Raw genomic sequence first — 19,233 nt, forward strand, 5'->3', positions numbered from 1 at the left:
CCCCACCTCTCCTTTTATTAGACCACATCTGCCTTCTCTTTCCGAATCCTCAAGTCGGCCTGAAGGGAAATCTGACAAGATGGTAAGTGTTATTCTTGATTTATTTTTATTTTTACTCTTTTCATAAAACACTGCATTAAAATGCACATAATAATGAGCATTTTGTTCAGTTAAGGCAAAGCAATCAAATTTTGATACACTCGGTGCAATGTTTTAATATAATTTTATTTGGTTTTATTCATTTCTGAGTGGATAACAAAGTTAGCATTTTTTTGTGAATTGCTACATTTCTTTCTTACAAATAGTTTATTAGGAACCACATTGAGCCTATTTGAGTGTTAGGCACAGTGTGTGCCATTCATTCTATAAAGGATGTGGCTATATGGCTTTAAAAGCCTGATACTAGACCATCAAATAGATTAAAGCAGGAAAGTCCTTTTCTGAATATGACATCCTCTATGTTTAGTGTTTCAGCTGAACCCAAATATCTCCCCAAAACCTCCTTTAACTATAGAGGAAAGAAGGGGAATTGCAACATGAAAAGGGAGGCTGTTACTGGGAGAAAGAACAACTGCATGTCTTTATAATATACAGAGAGGCATTGGTACAAGATGAGACCATGAGTGACCAAAACGGCAGCACGGGATAATAGATATAACTGTTCTAGAGATAACGGCCCAGCGAGGCATCTCTGTCTGTTACACAAAGACGTGTGTGTAGCTAAATGGGACAGGGAGGGGTTGGACTGAGCATTGCGGTCAAAGACACTCACATACACTCTGTATTCCACAGACAAAACATGCATATAATTGTAATAAGAACGAAAATGAGTTCTGCATTGAACATTAGATCGATAAATAAAAACAAAACGATAAATAAACCAAAACGACATAACGTCACTGTTTTTATTTCATTATTGGGTGATTTCTATGGGTGTGACGAGATCTCGTAGCACGATCCGATTGGTCTCTCGAGAACACAATATCCTAACGCAATTGGCATGATGGAGGGATGGGCTCGAAATTGTGACCGTTTTAGTCGCATATGCTGCCAAAATTTAACCGGTAACAAAATATATGTGGGAGCATTTGTGTGAGTGTACATTTTTGTGACAATTTTGTTGTGGCGCGACCTGTTTTCATTACTGTACAGAACACGCTAATCACGGCACAAAGGATGTGCGTGCTGCTGTGAGCTTCACTGACCGGCCAATGTGATTTTCCATCACGCTGCGCAACGTTTTCACCGTTTCAGGCGCTAGACGTACTGTACGGGTTTTAACCTTCACTCGCGTCTGCAGCGCCTCGTGCATAAAGCACTGGTGTTTACGTTATCAGAGCCGATCCTCCCTATACACAGATTACGCAGGTTGCGTACGGCCTCTGCACCACCAGGGGGCCCCTTGAGCACCGAATCAAATACATTATAACGTTATACATTATATTTATATAACTTGCCGATTAATAATTGATATTAATACTTAATTAATTTAATTATTTTGACATCATGGGTCTCGGACATCGTGTAGTGTGCGGCAGATGATCACATTCGCCGCGCGTGATGTAATGACGCATGATTACATATGGCCAGGGCTATAAACGAGCTATCCGTCTGTAGTCGAAAAACGCCAAGAACCCGAAGCAAAAGAACAAGGCCTCGTGTGTTTTTGTACTTTTTCAAAGTCTTATTTAGTTTTGCCAAATTATACAAGGACAGATTTACAAATTCAGTATTTATCCACTGGCATTAAGTTGGGGTTGACGTTGGACGTTTGATCGTCTGAATTTAGGGACCGTCTCCAAAGTTACATAGACTACATATTAATATACACGTTTCTAACTTCAATTGCGTTTAAAGGTTATGGCTTACAGTCTGAAAACCAGCCGTAGCCTACAGTCTTCATGTGGGTGTCAGCTATAATGCACACCACTGCAATCCACTGTATGCTCATGATAATATGTCATTTTTGTGTCATAACATTTAGAGAATTAATGATGGGTTCTCCTATTAAACTAGTAAACTATTTTTATCATGTTTTGTTTTTGTTAATCACTCATTAAGTAAAAACGCACCGCATTTGCGTGTTAGCTAGATGGTTCCAGAACCACGTGCCACTCTAGGTAAAGAATAATTTAAATTCAGCTGACAGTTTACAGTTATGTTTATCTAAATTGAACTATGACAAGGGCCCCCACACAAGTTGGCTTAGGACCCCCAGACGTCTAGGATCGGCTCTGAATACATTCGCAGGCAATATATGTATTCAGTATGGTATAACATAACAATACACAATACCATTCCATTATGTGGTCATTTGGCAGCCCACACTGTGTCCTCCGTTTCAACCACAGCCAGTGGCTGCCTCTCTCAGCAACAGTGGCAAGTTCTTTGACAACCATTAGACCTCTTCCCAAGGAACAGTCAACTCAACTATGAGGACTGTCCTACTCGAGCTGGACCACAGAACCATGTCCCGCCACAGGTTGGTCACTGCAATTTCCAAGGGGAAAATTAGTCTGTGGTTTAAATGAACTCGCATTTTCCAAATCCCTGGCTATGCTCAGCAGGCCTGAATCTGGGGTTAAGGGCTTGGCCCGCGTTTTCTGCCCCTCCCGAATGAAGGGTTGCCTATTTAGCGAGTTAGCCTGGGCGTAGTGGGGGGATGGCATTTGCTGCCACTCTCTTGTTCTCTACTACTGCTCCACACTTTGATTTTATAATGCCAATTATTTTTGCATTTTGTGTTTGTAATGAGAATAAAAGACTTACAGCCTATATATTTCATCATTGAGGATTTCTTTAAAAAAGTCTAAAAATCGTATTTTTCCTGTCCCGTCTTGTGGGATAACTGTCTCTTCACACCCCTAATGATATCTGATCGATCACGAGATTCATGAGGAACTCTAGGTGCACTCGCATGCACGTGCAGAAGGCTGTGGGAAATTACCCCAAAATTTAAAAACAGTAATAGGGTCGTTATTTCATTTTGGTTTATTTGTTTAATGGATTTCCTTTTCAAGATGACATAAGAAGAAAATAAAGTTTTTTTTCATACAGAAAAACGATATATCGACTCTTTTTTTCTTTTTCCATTGTTATATTGAATGGAATAATCAAACGATCAGATGGTACAGTAACTCAAAAACCTATCATTGAAATAAATACATATTACTAATATATTTACTAATTGACCAACACAGCACATAACTGGTTGATATCATGAGTAATCATATACATTTTCATCCTTCTTTCTCCACAAATAGCGTGAGTGTATTTCAATGCATGTTGGCCAAGCTGGGGCCCAAATGGGAAATGCATGCTGGGAGCTTTACTGTCTAGAACATGGGATTCAGCCGGATGGACAGATGCCCAGTGATAAGACAATTGGAGGAGGAGATGATTCCTTCAACACATTCTTCAGTGAGACTGGAGCAGGAAAACATGTTCCACGTGCCATCTTTGTTGATCTGGAACCCACCGTGATTGGTAAGTTGAACCTAGATGACAGAATATGGTCAATTATTTAAAAAACCAAGGGGAAAAAAGCAACATATTTAAAAGCAATCATTTTGAAAAACTATACAGCATGATTGTTGGACTTATTACATTTCTTATACTGTATATTATACAGTTTATATATTTTTTACATTACCATTAAAAGATAAAAATGTTTTCAGTCACATATCGGTTTCTCTATGTTATGCATACAAATATAGATTAATTGACAATATGTAGCTTTGCTCATGTGTTGTGTATATTTTCTTCTCAAGCCACCTTATATCATACTCAAGCCTGAGCTTCAGTTTATTCTCAACTAGTCAACATGTACAAAAACGTTGAAATATTAATGAATAAAGGGCGTATACATCTATTTTCCATAGCTGGACATCATACCACTACTTTAACTGCTGGGACTCCAGTAACTTAACTTGTTTTTCCTTCAGATGAGGTGCGCACAGGTACATATCGCCAATTGTTCCATCCCGAACAACTAATCACGGGCAAAGAAGATGCTGCTAATAACTACGCCCGTGGTCATTACACTATTGGTAAAGAGATCATTGACCTGGTGCTGGACAGAACCCGGAAACTGGTGAGATTTCCTAACAGTTCAAAATCTTGACTGTGGTCTTAAATTATAATGGAATTTCCCTCTAATTCCCTCTTATTCCAACAGGCTGATCAGTGCACTGGCCTTCAGGGATTTCTAATTTTTCACAGCTTTGGTGGTGGTACTGGCTCTGGCTTCACCTCGCTCTTGATGGAGCGTCTCTCTGTTGACTATGGCAAGAAGTCCAAACTTGAGTTTGCCATCTATCCTGCTCCTCAAGTGTCCACAGCAGTGGTGGAGCCTTACAACTCCATCCTGACGACCCACACCACCCTGGAGCACTCCGACTGTGCCTTCATGGTGGACAACGAAGCCATCTACGACATCTGCCGTAAAAACCTGGACATTGAGCGTCCCTCTTACACTAACCTCAACAGGCTCATTGGTCAGATAGTGTCCTCCATTACAGCCTCGCTGAGATTCGATGGAGCTCTCAATGTGGATCTCACCGAGTTCCAGACCAATTTGGTGCCCTACCCACGTATTCATTTCCCTCTGGCGACATATGCTCCGGTGATCTCTGCTGAGAAGGCATACCATGAGCAGATGTCTGTGGCTGACATAACCAATGCCTGTTTTGAACCATCCAATCAGATGGTAAAGTGTGATCCTCGTCACGGTAAGTACATGGCCTGCTGTCTTCTCTACCGTGGAGACGTGGTGCCCAAAGATGTCAACTCCGCCATTGCTGCCATTAAGACCAAACGCACCATTCAGTTTGTGGACTGGTGCCCCACTGGTTTCAAAGTGGGCATCAACTACCAACCCCCAACTGTGGTACCTGGTGGAGATTTGGCAAAGGTTCAGAGGGCTGTGTGCATGCTGAGCAACACTACAGCCATTGCTGAGGCCTGGGCTCGACTAGATCACAAGTTCGATCTGATGTACGCCAAGAGAGCCTTTGTGCACTGGTATGTTGGAGAGGGAATGGAGGAAGGAGAATTTTCAGAGGCAAGAGAAGACATGGCGGCTCTGGAGAAGGATTATGAAGAAGTGGGCACAGACAGCGTGGGAGATGAAGATGAAGAGGGAGAAGAATATTAAAGAGGCAGAATCATCTAAGCCTTACCTAGCCTCCCAGCCAAACAAAATATGACCATTAAGTCTGATCATAAATATTTAAAAGTTAATGTGAACTATGATTCGTTTTCTGTTAACAAAACTTGAATAAAAAAGGAGGAATGTCTGTGTGTATGTTTATCATTGGTCTGAAACCTAAACATATAGTTGCTTGACGTGTACCATGTGACTGACTTTTGAAATTATTTTAGCAGACAAAACATAAGTTCATGAAGAAAATGTCACCACAATAAGAATGTATAGTATTATATAGAAGTATAACATTATTGTCATTTGTAAGTGTGTGTGTTTGAGAGATAATTTATACTTTATTTTGTTTATATATTATTTATAAAAATATTTTATTTCATGTGCATACAGAAAAAATGTCTCCAAAATTAGAGACAACATTTAATGTTAGGAGATGTGGACAAAAGGCTGATTTATTATATATTGACCCTATATATCAAGGTGGTATGTGTAACTTGTTGACAGATTGACAGAACAAGTAAAATCTCAAACCATACAAAGAAGGAAAAAGAAGAAAGAAGCTACATGTTTACATTATGCAACTTCAATGAAAGATCTGTCTAGACAAATGTAAACTATGGTCGGACAGGAACTTCAACAAAATAACTACTTTGCATTTGAAAGGGCAGGGCATCAAAATTTCAGAAAAGACACTAAGAAAGAGAGAATGAATAGGTAGCGCATGCCAGAAAATATAAAGATTGATGACAATAAGGCTGAAGGCAGGGAAACACACCCAAACAGTCAATTACAAAATATATATATATATATCGCCTCAGATTCTTTTTGCAACTGTTTAAAAAATAACTTATTCAAAGCAGTGTTAAAAAATGATGCCATTCATTACACTGAACAGAAAAAAGGCTGTAACACACAGCAGATTGAATTTCTGTGTAAATCGTTCATAAAAAACAGTACATTTGTATACAGTACATTTTCACAATTAATTAAATTAACAAATCAACACTTAAATCAATTCAAAACAATGTTAAATGCAAGAAGCCATACTGACAGTGTAGAGTAGCAATTCTTTCAAAACAATGCAAGGAAATAACGGGTTGATAAGGAGCAATGATAAAGCATGTTTTTTATAGTTTTTATCCTTTAACTTGCACACTTCTTTTGGAGACAAGTGGATGGTTATCTACCAATACTTGAAAACCTCTGAGTACTTTTGTCAAAAAAAATCATGTTATCTTCTTTACAGCTTGTTTTAGTCATCCCCAATTTCGAATTTTGAGAAATCATAGAAATCTCTACAGAGAACCTTTTGGTCACTATACCAATTTTACTCCAATGGCCCCCTACACAATAGAGATATCACATAACACATTTTATAACTGCTCTATACTGTTGTCCATTACTCCATATTTACTGTTGACCTTTCTTTGACTGATAACCATATATTATATACGGATATTGGTACTGGTACAACTAGTAGCCTACTTGTACAACATTCTGGTGTAGTTCTTATAATACAACGCTGGAGGGCAATATGGGAGAATCATTTTGGTAGCCTGAATAAAAGTAAGTTTAATACACTGATATTCCCCCAAAGTGTTACAAAGACATAGAATTCACTGGATACAAAACAAAATGTCCGATGAATTAGAGGAATCCTCTTAAATACGTTAAGGAGCAACTGGAAATATAAAGATATACTGAGAAGGTGATTCTGAGGTTTTTATGATCTTATAATGAAATCGAATAACTTGCTCTGTCTCTTTACCTTTCAATATTTTGATCACCAAGCCCTCTATTTGTTCTTTTTATATTTCGTTTGCTATTAACCGGGCTGATAAACAGGTAGTTTGATTGTTTTGACCAACAAATTACGTTTGTAGGATTTATAGCATGTTTAATTACAAAGACGTTTTATGTAATGGGAGCACATTATCATCAGAAATAAGCCCATGTAGCGTACTAGTCGAAGTACCCGTAGTTTCCTTAGCAGGTTTTTTACAGCCTTTATACACGTTTTCGTCTAGCCTGAAGTGGGCAGGGTGCGGCGTGCGTTACGTACACAAACACTGGCATGTTCTACAGACGCTTTAAACCGTAGCTCAGCTGAGCGTGACCAAAGACTTTAGAGAATAGCAAGACATTGCAGACATGTTACTTTGAATGGGGTAAAGTGCAGTACTCAATTCGGTCTCTAGCGAAGGAAGTACCGCCTTCTAGTAAAACGAGCCAATCGTCTTATCGTTAAGGACCAACATCCTATGAGGGGAGGGGCCCTACACTGAGCGTTTCCCAAAGTTTGCGCACGCGCAGTAGCTGGTACAACATATAAAAGCGTTGTTTTTGACACACTTTGATTTTAGAAGAATATGACTCAGTTAAAGTCCTGTTTTATTGGTATTCAAATAAATTATTCACTAAGGTAGCTGTCATCACCCATGACAAGATTCGGTAGATTTGGTCTTGTATGAAAATAGCTACCCAGATGCGCCGCCGAGTGCGGGGATTTTCCTTCAAGGGACTTTGGCGTGACGAACCGCATTCGCTGCAGAAGGGTGAAGCATTTACAGATATAGAGGGCTAGATTACACACTGAAGTCATGAAGCCCAATATGTCAACGGTAAGCAGGGCATTCTAACGGAATTCCGCACTCACGCGTGCGTTAAAAGAGCGTCAGTTCCTGCGATCAGCGTCTCGGGACACTGTCGTTCGCCGAAATATTTCAGGTCCGTTTACAGAGGAACGACTGCTGGGTGAATACTTCTAAAAAAGGTAAATGTTACGTGGACCGTCATAACTCGGGTTACGTTAAAATAACGTATTAAACCCCGTATTTGTATGGAGTTGTGTGAATGATCGACCGTAACAGCACCCGCAGCTGTCTGTGGACATATGGCCACACAAATCGCGTTTCAAGTTCGAGCTTGAAATAACATCACATTGTGTCCGGTTTCCAGTGACTTCCAGACATGGGCAGGCGACACTCCGGTGAAATACCGGCCTATGTTTGTGATAAACCTTTAATATGAACAGTTTATTGAACTGTTGCTATCGATATGCGTTAGAACATTTGTTTATGGTTGAAAATCTGATCTGCCATTAAAATAACTTTGTTTACATAGATGGTTTACTTTAAATAATCATCAAAATACAATGTAATGTGAAATGTTTCCATATGTTATAAATGTCCATGATTCTTGGCATCTATGGCCTGTTATTGTTGTGTTATGACATTATGGCAATTGATTTGAATAATTACATGTGTGACAATAACAAGAATTGGAATGTAGTAACTTTTAAAAACAAAAGCATTTAAAGCCTTTTAAATAAATGTACACATTGCCATTATTAATCATGATGTCATTTCACATACACACATGTGCGCAACAGGTGCATTGAGCTCAAGGGCGCAATGGTGGATTATTATGATGTCCTGGGAGTGTCACGAAATGCTTCTCAAGAAGACATCAAGAAAGCGTAAGTGAAATGTCCCTTTACTTAACCAAAAAGTGGCTTTTTGGGAAGGTTTGGCTGTGGTACTGTTGAATAGTACTTACATTTCCAAAAGAGAAGTATTCTTAGATTACTGTTTGTCTATATTTAATTATTTTATTATATGTATGTTTCAATGGTTAAGTGGCTTGTGTTGCCTCACTAAAAGGTTTATAAATAACTTAACTGTGAAAGTATTTTATCTGTTGTTGGTATGTTATTACGTTTTACTTCCAACTTTACTTTAACGTTCTAGTTGACAGACAGAATGACGAATCACTTATGTTATCAGTTTTTTCATTACTCTTGAGTCTTTATTACAGTAGTAAATGACTTTTTCACTTTCGTTTTTTCCTAACACCATCTTGAAATTGCACTCGAGATAAGTTTGCCTAAATGTTTATTTATTTGTTTGTACAGTTACAGGAAACTGGCTTTACGCTGGCACCCTGACAAAAACCCAGACAACAAGGAGGAGGCAGAGAGAAAATTCAAAGAGATAGCAGAGGCTTATGAAGTTCTTTCAGACAGTAAAATATTCAACATTTTTATATGATTTTTAGCTATGCATGTTCAAAAAGTATTTCTTCTTTCTTCAATGTTTGGGTCTTGCTTACATTTCACTGTGGTGTTTTCTCATTTCCAAGAAAGCAAACGGGAGGCTTTTGACAGATATGGTAGATCGGGTGTGCCAAGCTCAGGTAAGCAAAACTTGCTTGTCCTCCTTAAAATGACAAGCAACTCATTACAACCAATGGTTAAAATTTAAAGTTTACCTCCCTCTAGCTGGTGTTAAAGAAATTACAGATGTTTTGACTTAAGTGAATAACAGTGCATTCAAGACCCCATGCCACTTGACATTTGTTGTTTGTTATGTGTGTCAGATTTCACATATTCTTACATCTGTCTCTTAGGCTCTAGCAGCTCATCGTTTCCTGACGACTTCCCAGGATTCACCTTCACATTCCGCAGCCCAGATGAGGTTTTTCGAGATTTTTTTGGAGGGCAGGACCCATTTGTTGACTTCTTTGGTGGGTTCCCAGGGTGTTAGTATTAAGATGATTCAGAATGTTCTTTCTGTACCTCATTTACCAATACTATTGCTGTTTCATGATTGTTTTGAGTAGTTCACCTTCAAAATTAAATTTTGTCATCATTTACTAACCCTCTTGTCATTTCAAACCCGTATGACTTTCTTTCTTCCATAGAACACAAAAGAAGATATTTTTAAGTATGTTGTTAACAGCCCCCCCATTCACTTGCATTGGTTACAATAGAAGTGAATGGGGGACTGTGCTATTCTTTTACCAACATTTTTCAAAATATCTGCCTTTGTGTTCTGCAGAAGAGAGACAGTCATACAGGTTTGAAATGGCATGAGTGTGATCTACTTTAAATGATTGAAATTTGTTACGTAGAGAAATGTTTTATTGTGCTAGCATATTAATTTATTTAGCTAGATTTTTAAAACGTGACTAGGACCGAATACAGAAGAAAAATAGCCAAAAGATGCATCAATAAGAATCCCTCAAGATCCCCCATGATAAAATGCTGATAGGACACACATTAAGGCAAATTCTAGGCAAAGGGTGGCTACATTTAACATGACAAAATATTAGCTTTTTTATAATAGTCACACAAAATTCCACAAAACTTTGTCAGGGTGTGTGAGGAGAAACCGATACCCAGGTTCGCAAAAACAAGGGGAAGGCAAACAGGCACAAAAAACAGGAAAATAACCAAGCCACGAGGGGCAAAAAGCAAAGAATGTCCAACAAAAATAATCCACTTGGTTGTGAATGTTTACTATTATTAAGAATATGCAAAACAATAATAAAATAATAATATTACAAATGTGTAATAAAGAATGAATAAGTGGCCTTAAACTGTAGTATGCAGTATACTAATTTCAATACCCTAGCAAAAAAGAAGTAAAAAGTTGTGTTTTGGTTCTTAAGAATATAATTAAATAATATAAAATAGGCAAATTACCAGCAATTTAATGCAAAGATCCAATATTTTGATAAATGCATTTTCTGCCTGTCTGTTCACATTGATTTTTGATATACCTTGTTCTGAATACTTGCAAAAACATGTATTGGTACACATTATTGTGCATACGTAAAAATCTGTCATGAAACAAGATTTATTGTTAAAGTTGCTACAGTACAAATACATTTGCATTGAAAATGTTTCCTATCAGTTTTATACATCCAGCTGTACTTTAAATGTAGCCAATATTGAAAATGAGATATTAATACATTTACAGAACGATATGTAATTTAGTAAGGTGATCTTTCGCAATAGGTTTATCATATTTAGGGTCCCTGGCATCATAAAGTCCCTGGAATACATCATTTGAATTTAAATATCGACCTGGTGCTAAAATCATTTTAAGATTTTCACCATCCACCCACAGTTCTCACCAGCTCACCACATTCCATCGCAATTACTGCCGTAGTATTTTGCTGGAGTTACCCTCTTTAACTGTCTGTCATTCTCTACCCACTCTCACATTAGATGATTTCCCATTTGGTGGGATGCATAGTGGATTTCACAGCTCCTCCTCCAGGCTTGGACCCAGTCGCTTCTTCTCCTTCCCCTCAGCAAATGGTTAGTTTTCTTCACACTGGTCTACATAATAGATTTCATACTCCTTCTGTACAGTACATACACCCAGATTAATACTTAATTTAGGTGAATTTTGCTTCATTTCATTTGGTAACATCAAAGGGATAGTTTACCCCCCAAAAATATATTTTTTCTTAGTCATTTGATCAACCTCACATCATTCCAAACCTATATATGACTCTTTCTTCTGTGAAACACAAAATAAGATATTTTGAGAAGTGTCTCAGAAATGTCATGTCCATACAATGGTAGTGAAAGTGTGGTTTGGTTATCAACAATCTGCAAAATATTTTTTTGTGTTCTTCAAAAGAAAGAAAGTCTTATATAGTCAGGCTTATAGTGTGTTCACACCAAAGATGAATGAAGCATTAAGCGCGAGTGATTTACATGTTAAGTCAATGCAAAGACGCGGTAGACCTACTTGTGCGATTCGCGCGAATTTCGCAAGTTGAAAAATCTGAACTTTTGCGAATATTCGCGCCGCATTAACCAATCAGGAGCCTGCTCTAGCAGGGCCATGATTATGACATAGCGAGCGGAGGCAGAAATCGAATACAACAATAAAGGTCTGTGCCCCCGAAGGATCTGATGGATCCACACAAGGCGTCGAACGAGTCTACGTCGTTCTTCAGCCTTCCGAAGCACATATTGCGCAGCTAACCTCTCAACAAAATCCATGTCAGCCATTTCGCAACAAGACTGGAGTCGCCTGGCAGAAACCCCCCCCCCCATGACGCCGATTCGTGTCTGCTCTGTAATGAAGCGAATTTCACGCGCGAATGAATCGAGTAAACTCAAAATGTTCAAGCGTCCAACACGCGAATAGCGCGATTAACCGCGTTTGGGTTTGGTTAGAAACCTCTATTAGAATGACGTGCGTGTCATGATCCTGCCTCTCCTTGTCTTGGTTTTCGAGTCTTGTGGCAGGATCGTGTCAGTCCCATGTGTTTTTGTGTGGAGAAAGAGCATTGTTTTGGTTTGAGAAGCCATGCTCTCTCTCCGGTGTCACGTCCTTTAGCCCCGCCCCCTTGTTTCCCTGTTTGCAGTCCATTAGTGTTAGTCTTGTCTCCAGCCCTGATCCATCTTTCCCTTAGTGTTTCAGTCCCCTCACCTGCCTCGTGCAATCCTCCTGTTAGCTCCCTTAGTGTTTCATCCTTGTCACCTGTGGCCACTCTCCCTGTGTCATCAGTCCTTGTTAGTGTTTTCCCTTTATCAAGCCCCAGTTTTCCCTCTGTCCCTTGTCGGTTCATTGTCATTTTGTCATTATCGTACCTCCTCACGTCACCTTGTTGGATTATTCCTGTCTATGGATTATCGTGTTTGTTCCTGTTCTAAGTTTGTGGATTTTGTTGATTTATTATTCAAAGGACTTTGTTTGTTTTGTTCCCCATGTGGGAAGTTTTAGTTTACACTTTTGTCTTGTTTTAGATCATGTTCTCCCCATCGAGGGTCTTTTGTTTAAATAAAGTTTTTGTTATTTAACTCTGCTGCCTGCGTTTGGGTTCTGTCCACACACCGTGACAGAATGAACCGACCAACTTCGAACCCAGCAGGCAAGATGGAGGCAAGACGAGCGACCCAGGCTCATCGCCTCCTCCGTTTACGCCAGGGGCACTGTGATGTATTGGAGTTCGCGGACCGCTTCTTTGAGGTGGCAGGGGAGATGGTCCACAGTGAGCAGGAACAGATGGTCCTGTTCAATGGCGGCCTCAACCAACCACTAGCGGGGTGGGAGATGCAGATGCTGAGACTGCTGGGCTTCACAGACCTGATCAGGTATGCCATGAATCGGCCGGAGCCCAGTGTCTCAGTCCAGCCCAGTTTTTCCACCCCGCTGGCCGCCATCCCCGAGGGCCATACCCTGCAAATCGGGGCCGTGGGCCTCTCCTCACCCTCTGCTCCACCACCAGCTAGCCTCCGTGGTAGGCGTGGACGGAGGGAATCGTGGGACTCCCCGTCCGACTCTTCCAGCACGGAGATAGTGGGGTCCCCCACCGCTACTCTGCAGCCGCCCACACGTCCTGTGAGCCGGTCAAAGAGGAAGAGGCAGAGGAGAGTGGCACCATCCTGTCCTGCCCAGCAGCCGGTATTCAGCCCTGCCCAGGCGTCAAGTCCGGTGGTCCCGTCCAGTCCGGTGGTCCCGTCCAGTCCGGTGGTCCCGTCCAGTCCGGTGGTCCCGTCCAGTCCGGTGGTCCCGGTGGTCCCAAGTCCGGTGGTCCCACCTGCACCCAGTCCAGCGTCAAGTCCTGCCCTGCCGGCCTTCCAGCCGGCGTCAAGTCCTGCCCTGCCGGCCTTCCAGCCGGCGTCAAGTCCTGCCCTGCCGGCCTTCCAGCCGGCGGCAAGTCCTGCCCTGCCGGCCTTCCAGCCGGCGTCAAGTCCTGCCCTGCCGGCCTTCCAGCTGGCGTCAAGTCCTGCCCTGCCGGCCTTCCAGCCGGCGTCAAGTCCTGCCCAGCCGGCCCTCCAACCTACAAACCAGTCAGCCTTGCCCCAGCCGTTCCCTACTACGGCCGTCCTGTCATGCCCTACCCCTTCTAGTTCCTCCCACTCCAAGAGAGGTATCCCTTCCATGCCCAGACCTTCCTACCCCACCCCTCCGCCCAGCTCTAGGAAGCAGGGTCCTGTCCCTCCTAAGTCCCCACCCAGTTATGTTCCCAAGTTTTTCCCACCAATTCCGCCTCCCCCCTTCCCATTGATGTTTATTTTATTGTCCAACCCCAATCCCTTTCTAGTCATGTCAGCCCTGCCCCTAGTGTGTTCTGTTCTGTGTTTATGGTGTCTGTCCTCCTGTCTGTCAGTCTTGTCATGTTTAGTGTGATCTTGAAGAACTCCTGGAGGAGTTCTTTAAGGCGGGCGCTCTGTCATGATCCTGCCTCTCCTTGTCTTGGTTTTCGAGTCTTGTGGCAGGATCATGTCAGTCCCATGTGTTTTGTGTGGAGAAAGAGCATTGTTTTGGTTTGAGAAGCCATGCTCTCTCTCCGGTGTCACGTCCTTTAGCCCCGCCCCCTTGTTTCCCTGTTTGCAGTCCATTAGTGTTAGTCTTGTCTCCAGCCCTGATCCATCTTTCCCTTAGTGTTTCAGTCCCCTCACCTGCCTCGTGCAATCCTCCTGTTAGCTCCCTTAGTGTTTCATCCTTGTCACCTGTGGCCACTCTCCCTGTGTCATCAGTCCTTGTTAGTGTTTTCCCTTTATCAAGCCCCAGTTTTCCCTCTGTCCCTTGTCGGTTCATTGTCATTTTGTCATTATCGTACCTCCTCACGTCACCTTGTTGGATTATTCCTGTCTATGGATTATCGTGTTTGTTCCTGTTCTAAGTTTGTGGATTTTGTTGATATATTATTCAAAGGACTTTGTTTGTTTTGTTCCCCATGTGGGAAGTTTTAGTTTACACTTTTGTCTTGTTTTAGATCATGTTCTCCCCATCGAGGGTCTTTTGTTTAAATAAAGTTTTTGTTATTTAACTCTGCTGCCTGCGTTTGGGTTCTGTCCACACACCGTGACAGTGCGGGTGGGTAAATGATGAAATAAAATAGTTACAAATTAAAAGCTGCATTTGTGTATTTGTTCTGATGCCAACAGTTGATTTTACATCCTTCTCCTCAATGGGAGGCATGGGCAGTATGGGAGGGGCAAACTTCAAGTCGGTTTCCACTTCAACCCGCATTGTCAATGGAAAACGTATCACTACAAAAAAGTAAGTTTGCTTCTTTGCAAACTACTCACTATTTATATGACTGATCAAATTCTTTGTGATAAAAATTCCATTTCCACCACAGGATCAATGAAAATGGGCAGGAGAGAACAGAGGTCGAGGAGGACGGGGTTCTAAAAACTGTCTTTATCAATGGTAATCTTTATAAACAACATGAAACTAGATTTGCCTCGCTATTATTCGTGCTTTCTTTATTTTAAAATAAAAAATGTCTTTATAAAATACATTTACTTTCATTTGTGTTCATGTAGATCCGATTTAACGTTCAGCTGTGTTTGTGTGTGCAGGTGTGGAGGATGAGATGGCGCTGGCTTTAGAACTGAGCCGTAGAGAAGAGTCCGGACAGCCTTCTAGACAACCCCAACAGCCACGACTCCATCACTCTCACAACACCCCTATAAACCCCGCCCTGCGCTCTTTTAGTGCCGCCCCTTTCTATCATCGCCCTGATGCCAGTGAAGATGATGAGGATGATGACCTGCAGATGGCGCTGGCCTACAGCTTATCAGAGATGGATGCCCAACAGGGAGCAGAGGACATGATATCAGGTGCCGGGGCAGGGGGGACACAACCAGGGGCTGGTGAGGGTGGGAATAGGAGGGACGCCCCTCAGAAAACCAAATCTGAGAGTCAAAAGACTGATGATTCAACAGGCAGCACCTCCCCATCTTTAGACGATAGAGAAACAGGGCCGGTTCACGGTTCAGAAATCATGCACCAGGAGAATGTTGTTGTGAAAGCAAAGGAGAATGTGAAGAGTATGGCCAATGGGAGCGATGCGGTAAAAAAGAGGAGGAAGTGTCAGTGTGTGGTCTGTTAGTAAGTTTGAGGGTAATAATTTTGTGCGTGTGACGTGTGTTTGACCTTAGTGAAGTTTTGGACTGTACCTTGACTTAAAGCTCATTCTATGTGTTTTAACAGGGCTTATGACAAAGCACAAGGTGGTACTATTTTTTTATAGAATCATGCCTTGAGGTTTAAATAACAGGTGCCAAACATGTGTTTATTTATCACATAGAAATCTTCTCAAACATCAGCTAATAAAACAGTAATATACACTACATTTGAGAAATGATACATTCTGTGAGCATTTTTAGGCTTTAAAAGTTTAAAGTTTTAGCTCATAATATACATGCTGGCTCAAATTATTTCTACCCAAAATGAACATTCTTTAATAATGTATTCACTATCCATCTCACAAACACAAACCTGTTTTCTTTTGTTTTAATGAAAAATATCTCTCTTTATGACTATAGCTTCCAACTTGTTAAAGCCCCAAAAAGCACAAACATCATAAAACTAACTTAAATGACTTCATTGGGTTTATAAATGTCTTCTGAAGCAAATAAATATATTGTGTGAGAAATGCTTAAGATTTTAAGGTCATTTAGCCTAAAATCCATGAAAAAGCCCACCTGAAACCCATTAAAAGTGCAACATTCAAACACTTCGATAATCTCATTCCTAAATGATTATTATGAATTATCATTATAGAAGTTTTCTTTACGAGATCAGAGTTTTGGGTTATTTAGGTTATTTTGACACTATACAGATACATATGTAGACTTATGGTTAAATAAATGGATGCTTTAGAAAGGAGGTTGTCTGATTCTCTTTTGAGGATACTTTGTCCTGCTTTTTTATTCTGTTAGAAGTTCCTTTTAAATGTGATGTGTGATTTTTATCATTTGTTTAGAAGACAGTGTTATGAAAGTATCCCCTCATGACTCTTTAAAGAGTTATAAACTTTTGCACAAAAAGTGTCTCCGAGGGCTCATGTTTAGTCACCCCATCGTGAATGCACTGCATCATATTGACTAATGATGTAAATATGTATTGGAAAGTACTTTGGATAAACAATTTACTTACAATAGCCAAATAACTGAGAAATAGTGACTGTAACATTGTATTCATCACCAGTATTATTGAGTGTTGATTATTGTTAGGGCCTTTTTTGTTAGGTTGGAAATTAATGGCTTTGATTACAAATGGCATTATTTATGTGCCGGCTTGTGTACGGTAGCCAGAAAAGCGTATTCCTTTCCTGTCTATACATATATTAAAAATGTAATGCTCAGAAACATTGCTGCCTCATATTGTAAAAAAAATCATTATTTTGAAGGATACAGTTTTACACTATATATATATATACATATACAGTATATATAACTTAATCAATTTATTAAATTTTGTTTCAGTCATTGTCGATTATAAAATTAAGAACAATAAACTATTAAATCGATTTTCGTCATAAGCATTTCTTTTAATGGACCTGTTTCTTTGTACAATTGCTTTTTCAATTTTTATTTTTTTTGTATTTACCGAGAGGCTCTGTTCCATGCATGCTGTGCATATTTTATTTGCTTAAAGATTAAAATGGGCTCCAAACTGTTGCAAAACGTACTTCTGCAACTTTGACCTTTCCTTATGTTTTTCTATGCACCAATTCATCCTGCATTAACCGCACATTCATTTCCACACTCCCACCCACAGGTTTTATTTGTGGACCTCATATGCATTTGTATGTAATATGGTAATGATTTTTTCCTGACTCGTTCTCCCTACCGTTACAGAGTCCGACTTCCAGGCCTTCACAGGCTGACCTGAGGCTGTGACCCCCCCCCCTCTCTTAACCCCAGAGGTAAAACGTGGTGTACACCTCTTTTAATAACTTTAAGAACTTTAGCATAGTTCTCAGACCTTCCTTCCAACTTCTCATAGTAATAATGAGTTCGGTTAATTAAAAATGAATTTGTGTAATTACAAGTGTTGCCTCTGAGAACATGCAGTGTTCCTGTAAGGAAAATATCAAAGTTTGTATGATTGGAGTTTATTTTAACTCGTGCAAAATAAGTATTAGGAGGCACTGTTGTAGTATCAAAATGACAAACAATTTTCTGTGTTTTTAGTTTCTGTGTGTGTGGATTTAACTCAACAAACGTAACAGAAAGAACTATAAGGTGACTAATTTTAGATTCATCCATCTGCCCCTAACAGGTGAAGTTTTCCATGGTGTGCTGCTCACTCTTTTTGCTTCACTGTCTCACTCTCTGCCTGGCACACCTGCTGCTCAGACCCTTTTCAAAGTTTTATTTGGAAAAAAACCCAGGCAACGCTACATAAAGGTCAATAACGTATGTGTACACTGTGTGTGTATGAATGTGTGCTCAGCCTTACAGAGAGAAGACTGGATCTTTTTATTTATAGAAATTATATTTACGACCTGCACTGATCATAACTTATGGACAAACCAGTAGTTGCACTTTTACATGCTATATTTGAGAATTCAAAATCTTCATAACTCATCTGTTTCATGGGTTTTCTCTGTGTTTTATTTTAAATCTTAGCATTTCATAACCTACAGTGTAATATGCAGGTCTTCAAATAATGTAAATTAAGGTAAACAATCATTGTAGTATCTTCATATTACAAATCTATCAAGTATTTTGATACCACTGGCCGCACAAAAGAGTTGCAAAGATAACACGTGTTTTATAACAGATTTTCCAAACACTGCCCATCTTCTGTTGGTTGGTTGGTTCGGCACATTCAAACTCATGCCATTGGTTGAGCCAATATTCTTGTGTTTGGCTGGCTGAGCTACAACAACAAAATGTTTTCATATAGCGCCAGGTTCACACTATTAAAAGAGAATAAAATAAAGGAATTCCAACATAAATGAAATAAAAATTATAGAACGCTTAACATTTGTAATTTTTTGGGATGAAGGTCAAAAGTGAGATTTCTGTCTGCATGGTCATAATAAAGCAGTGAGACCATTATGAAAAGAGCCACACACATCAATCAATGCTGCTACACAGATTCACATTTAATTTATAATGATTTAAAAATTATAGTCATATATTTCTCTCTTTTTTTGATAATTTTCATAAACATACAGGAATAGACAAACATAGCTCTGTGAATTATTTACAACGATCACACAAAGAAAGGCTACACTAGACATTTACAGTAGGAGGTGAAAGCGTTAAATGAAATCTTACAGGAACTGTACGACATTGCAGGTGTTTTTCGGATGATGCACATTTGTGTACAGGCATGTTCATAAATAGAATGTACCCACGCTCACTTGCATGAGACAGCATTGTGTTGTTTTGTCATTTTTATATGTGATGCATGGAGTTTCATTTTTTGGGCCATTCCAAGGTAAAGAAAGCATTTGAGGAACATGAATGTAATCGTAAAGACTGCTTTGCAACATCAAAGGATATATATATA

At 40.0% G+C, this 19,233-nt stretch overlaps 2 protein-coding genes across 3 annotated transcripts; both read left to right on the plus strand.

Moving 5' to 3' along the window:
* The first annotated feature begins 30 nt into the window (after positions 1–30).
* LOC306898889 (tubulin alpha chain-like) lies at positions 31–5,297 on the plus strand. Its single transcript, XM_079464763.1, has 4 exons — positions 31–82; positions 3,264–3,486; positions 3,945–4,093; positions 4,178–5,297. Exons 1-4 carry the CDS (start codon positions 80–82, stop codon positions 5,153–5,155), a joined length of 1,353 nt encoding a protein of 450 aa, XP_079320889.1. The 5' UTR covers positions 31–79; the 3' UTR covers positions 5,156–5,297.
* A 2,154-nt stretch (positions 5,298–7,451) lies between these two features.
* On the plus strand, positions 7,452–19,098 carry dnajb2 (DnaJ heat shock protein family (Hsp40) member B2). Of its 2 annotated transcripts, XM_079464444.1 has the most exons (11): positions 7,465–7,934; positions 8,553–8,639; positions 9,075–9,184; positions 9,302–9,355; positions 9,569–9,685; positions 11,175–11,267; positions 14,862–14,976; positions 15,059–15,129; positions 15,282–15,542; positions 17,568–17,635; positions 17,992–19,098. In XM_079464444.1, the coding sequence occupies exons 2-10, from the start codon at positions 8,575–8,577 to the stop codon at positions 17,594–17,596; spliced, it is 915 nt and encodes a 304-aa protein (XP_079320570.1). In that variant the 5' UTR covers positions 7,465–7,934; positions 8,553–8,574; the 3' UTR covers positions 17,597–17,635; positions 17,992–19,098. The 2 variants fall into 2 exon arrangements, with proteins under 2 accessions (XP_079320569.1, XP_079320570.1); XM_079464443.1 differs by lacking the exons at positions 17,568–17,635; positions 17,992–19,098 and having other exon boundaries at positions 7,452–7,934; positions 15,282–17,244.
* The last annotated feature ends 135 nt before the right edge of the window (positions 19,099–19,233 follow it).

The sequence above is a fragment of the Barbatula barbatula genome (genome assembly GCF_947034865.1).
Source record: "Barbatula barbatula genome assembly, chromosome: 9".
In the NCBI taxonomy this organism is placed as follows: Eukaryota; Metazoa; Chordata; class Actinopteri; order Cypriniformes; family Nemacheilidae; genus Barbatula; species Barbatula barbatula.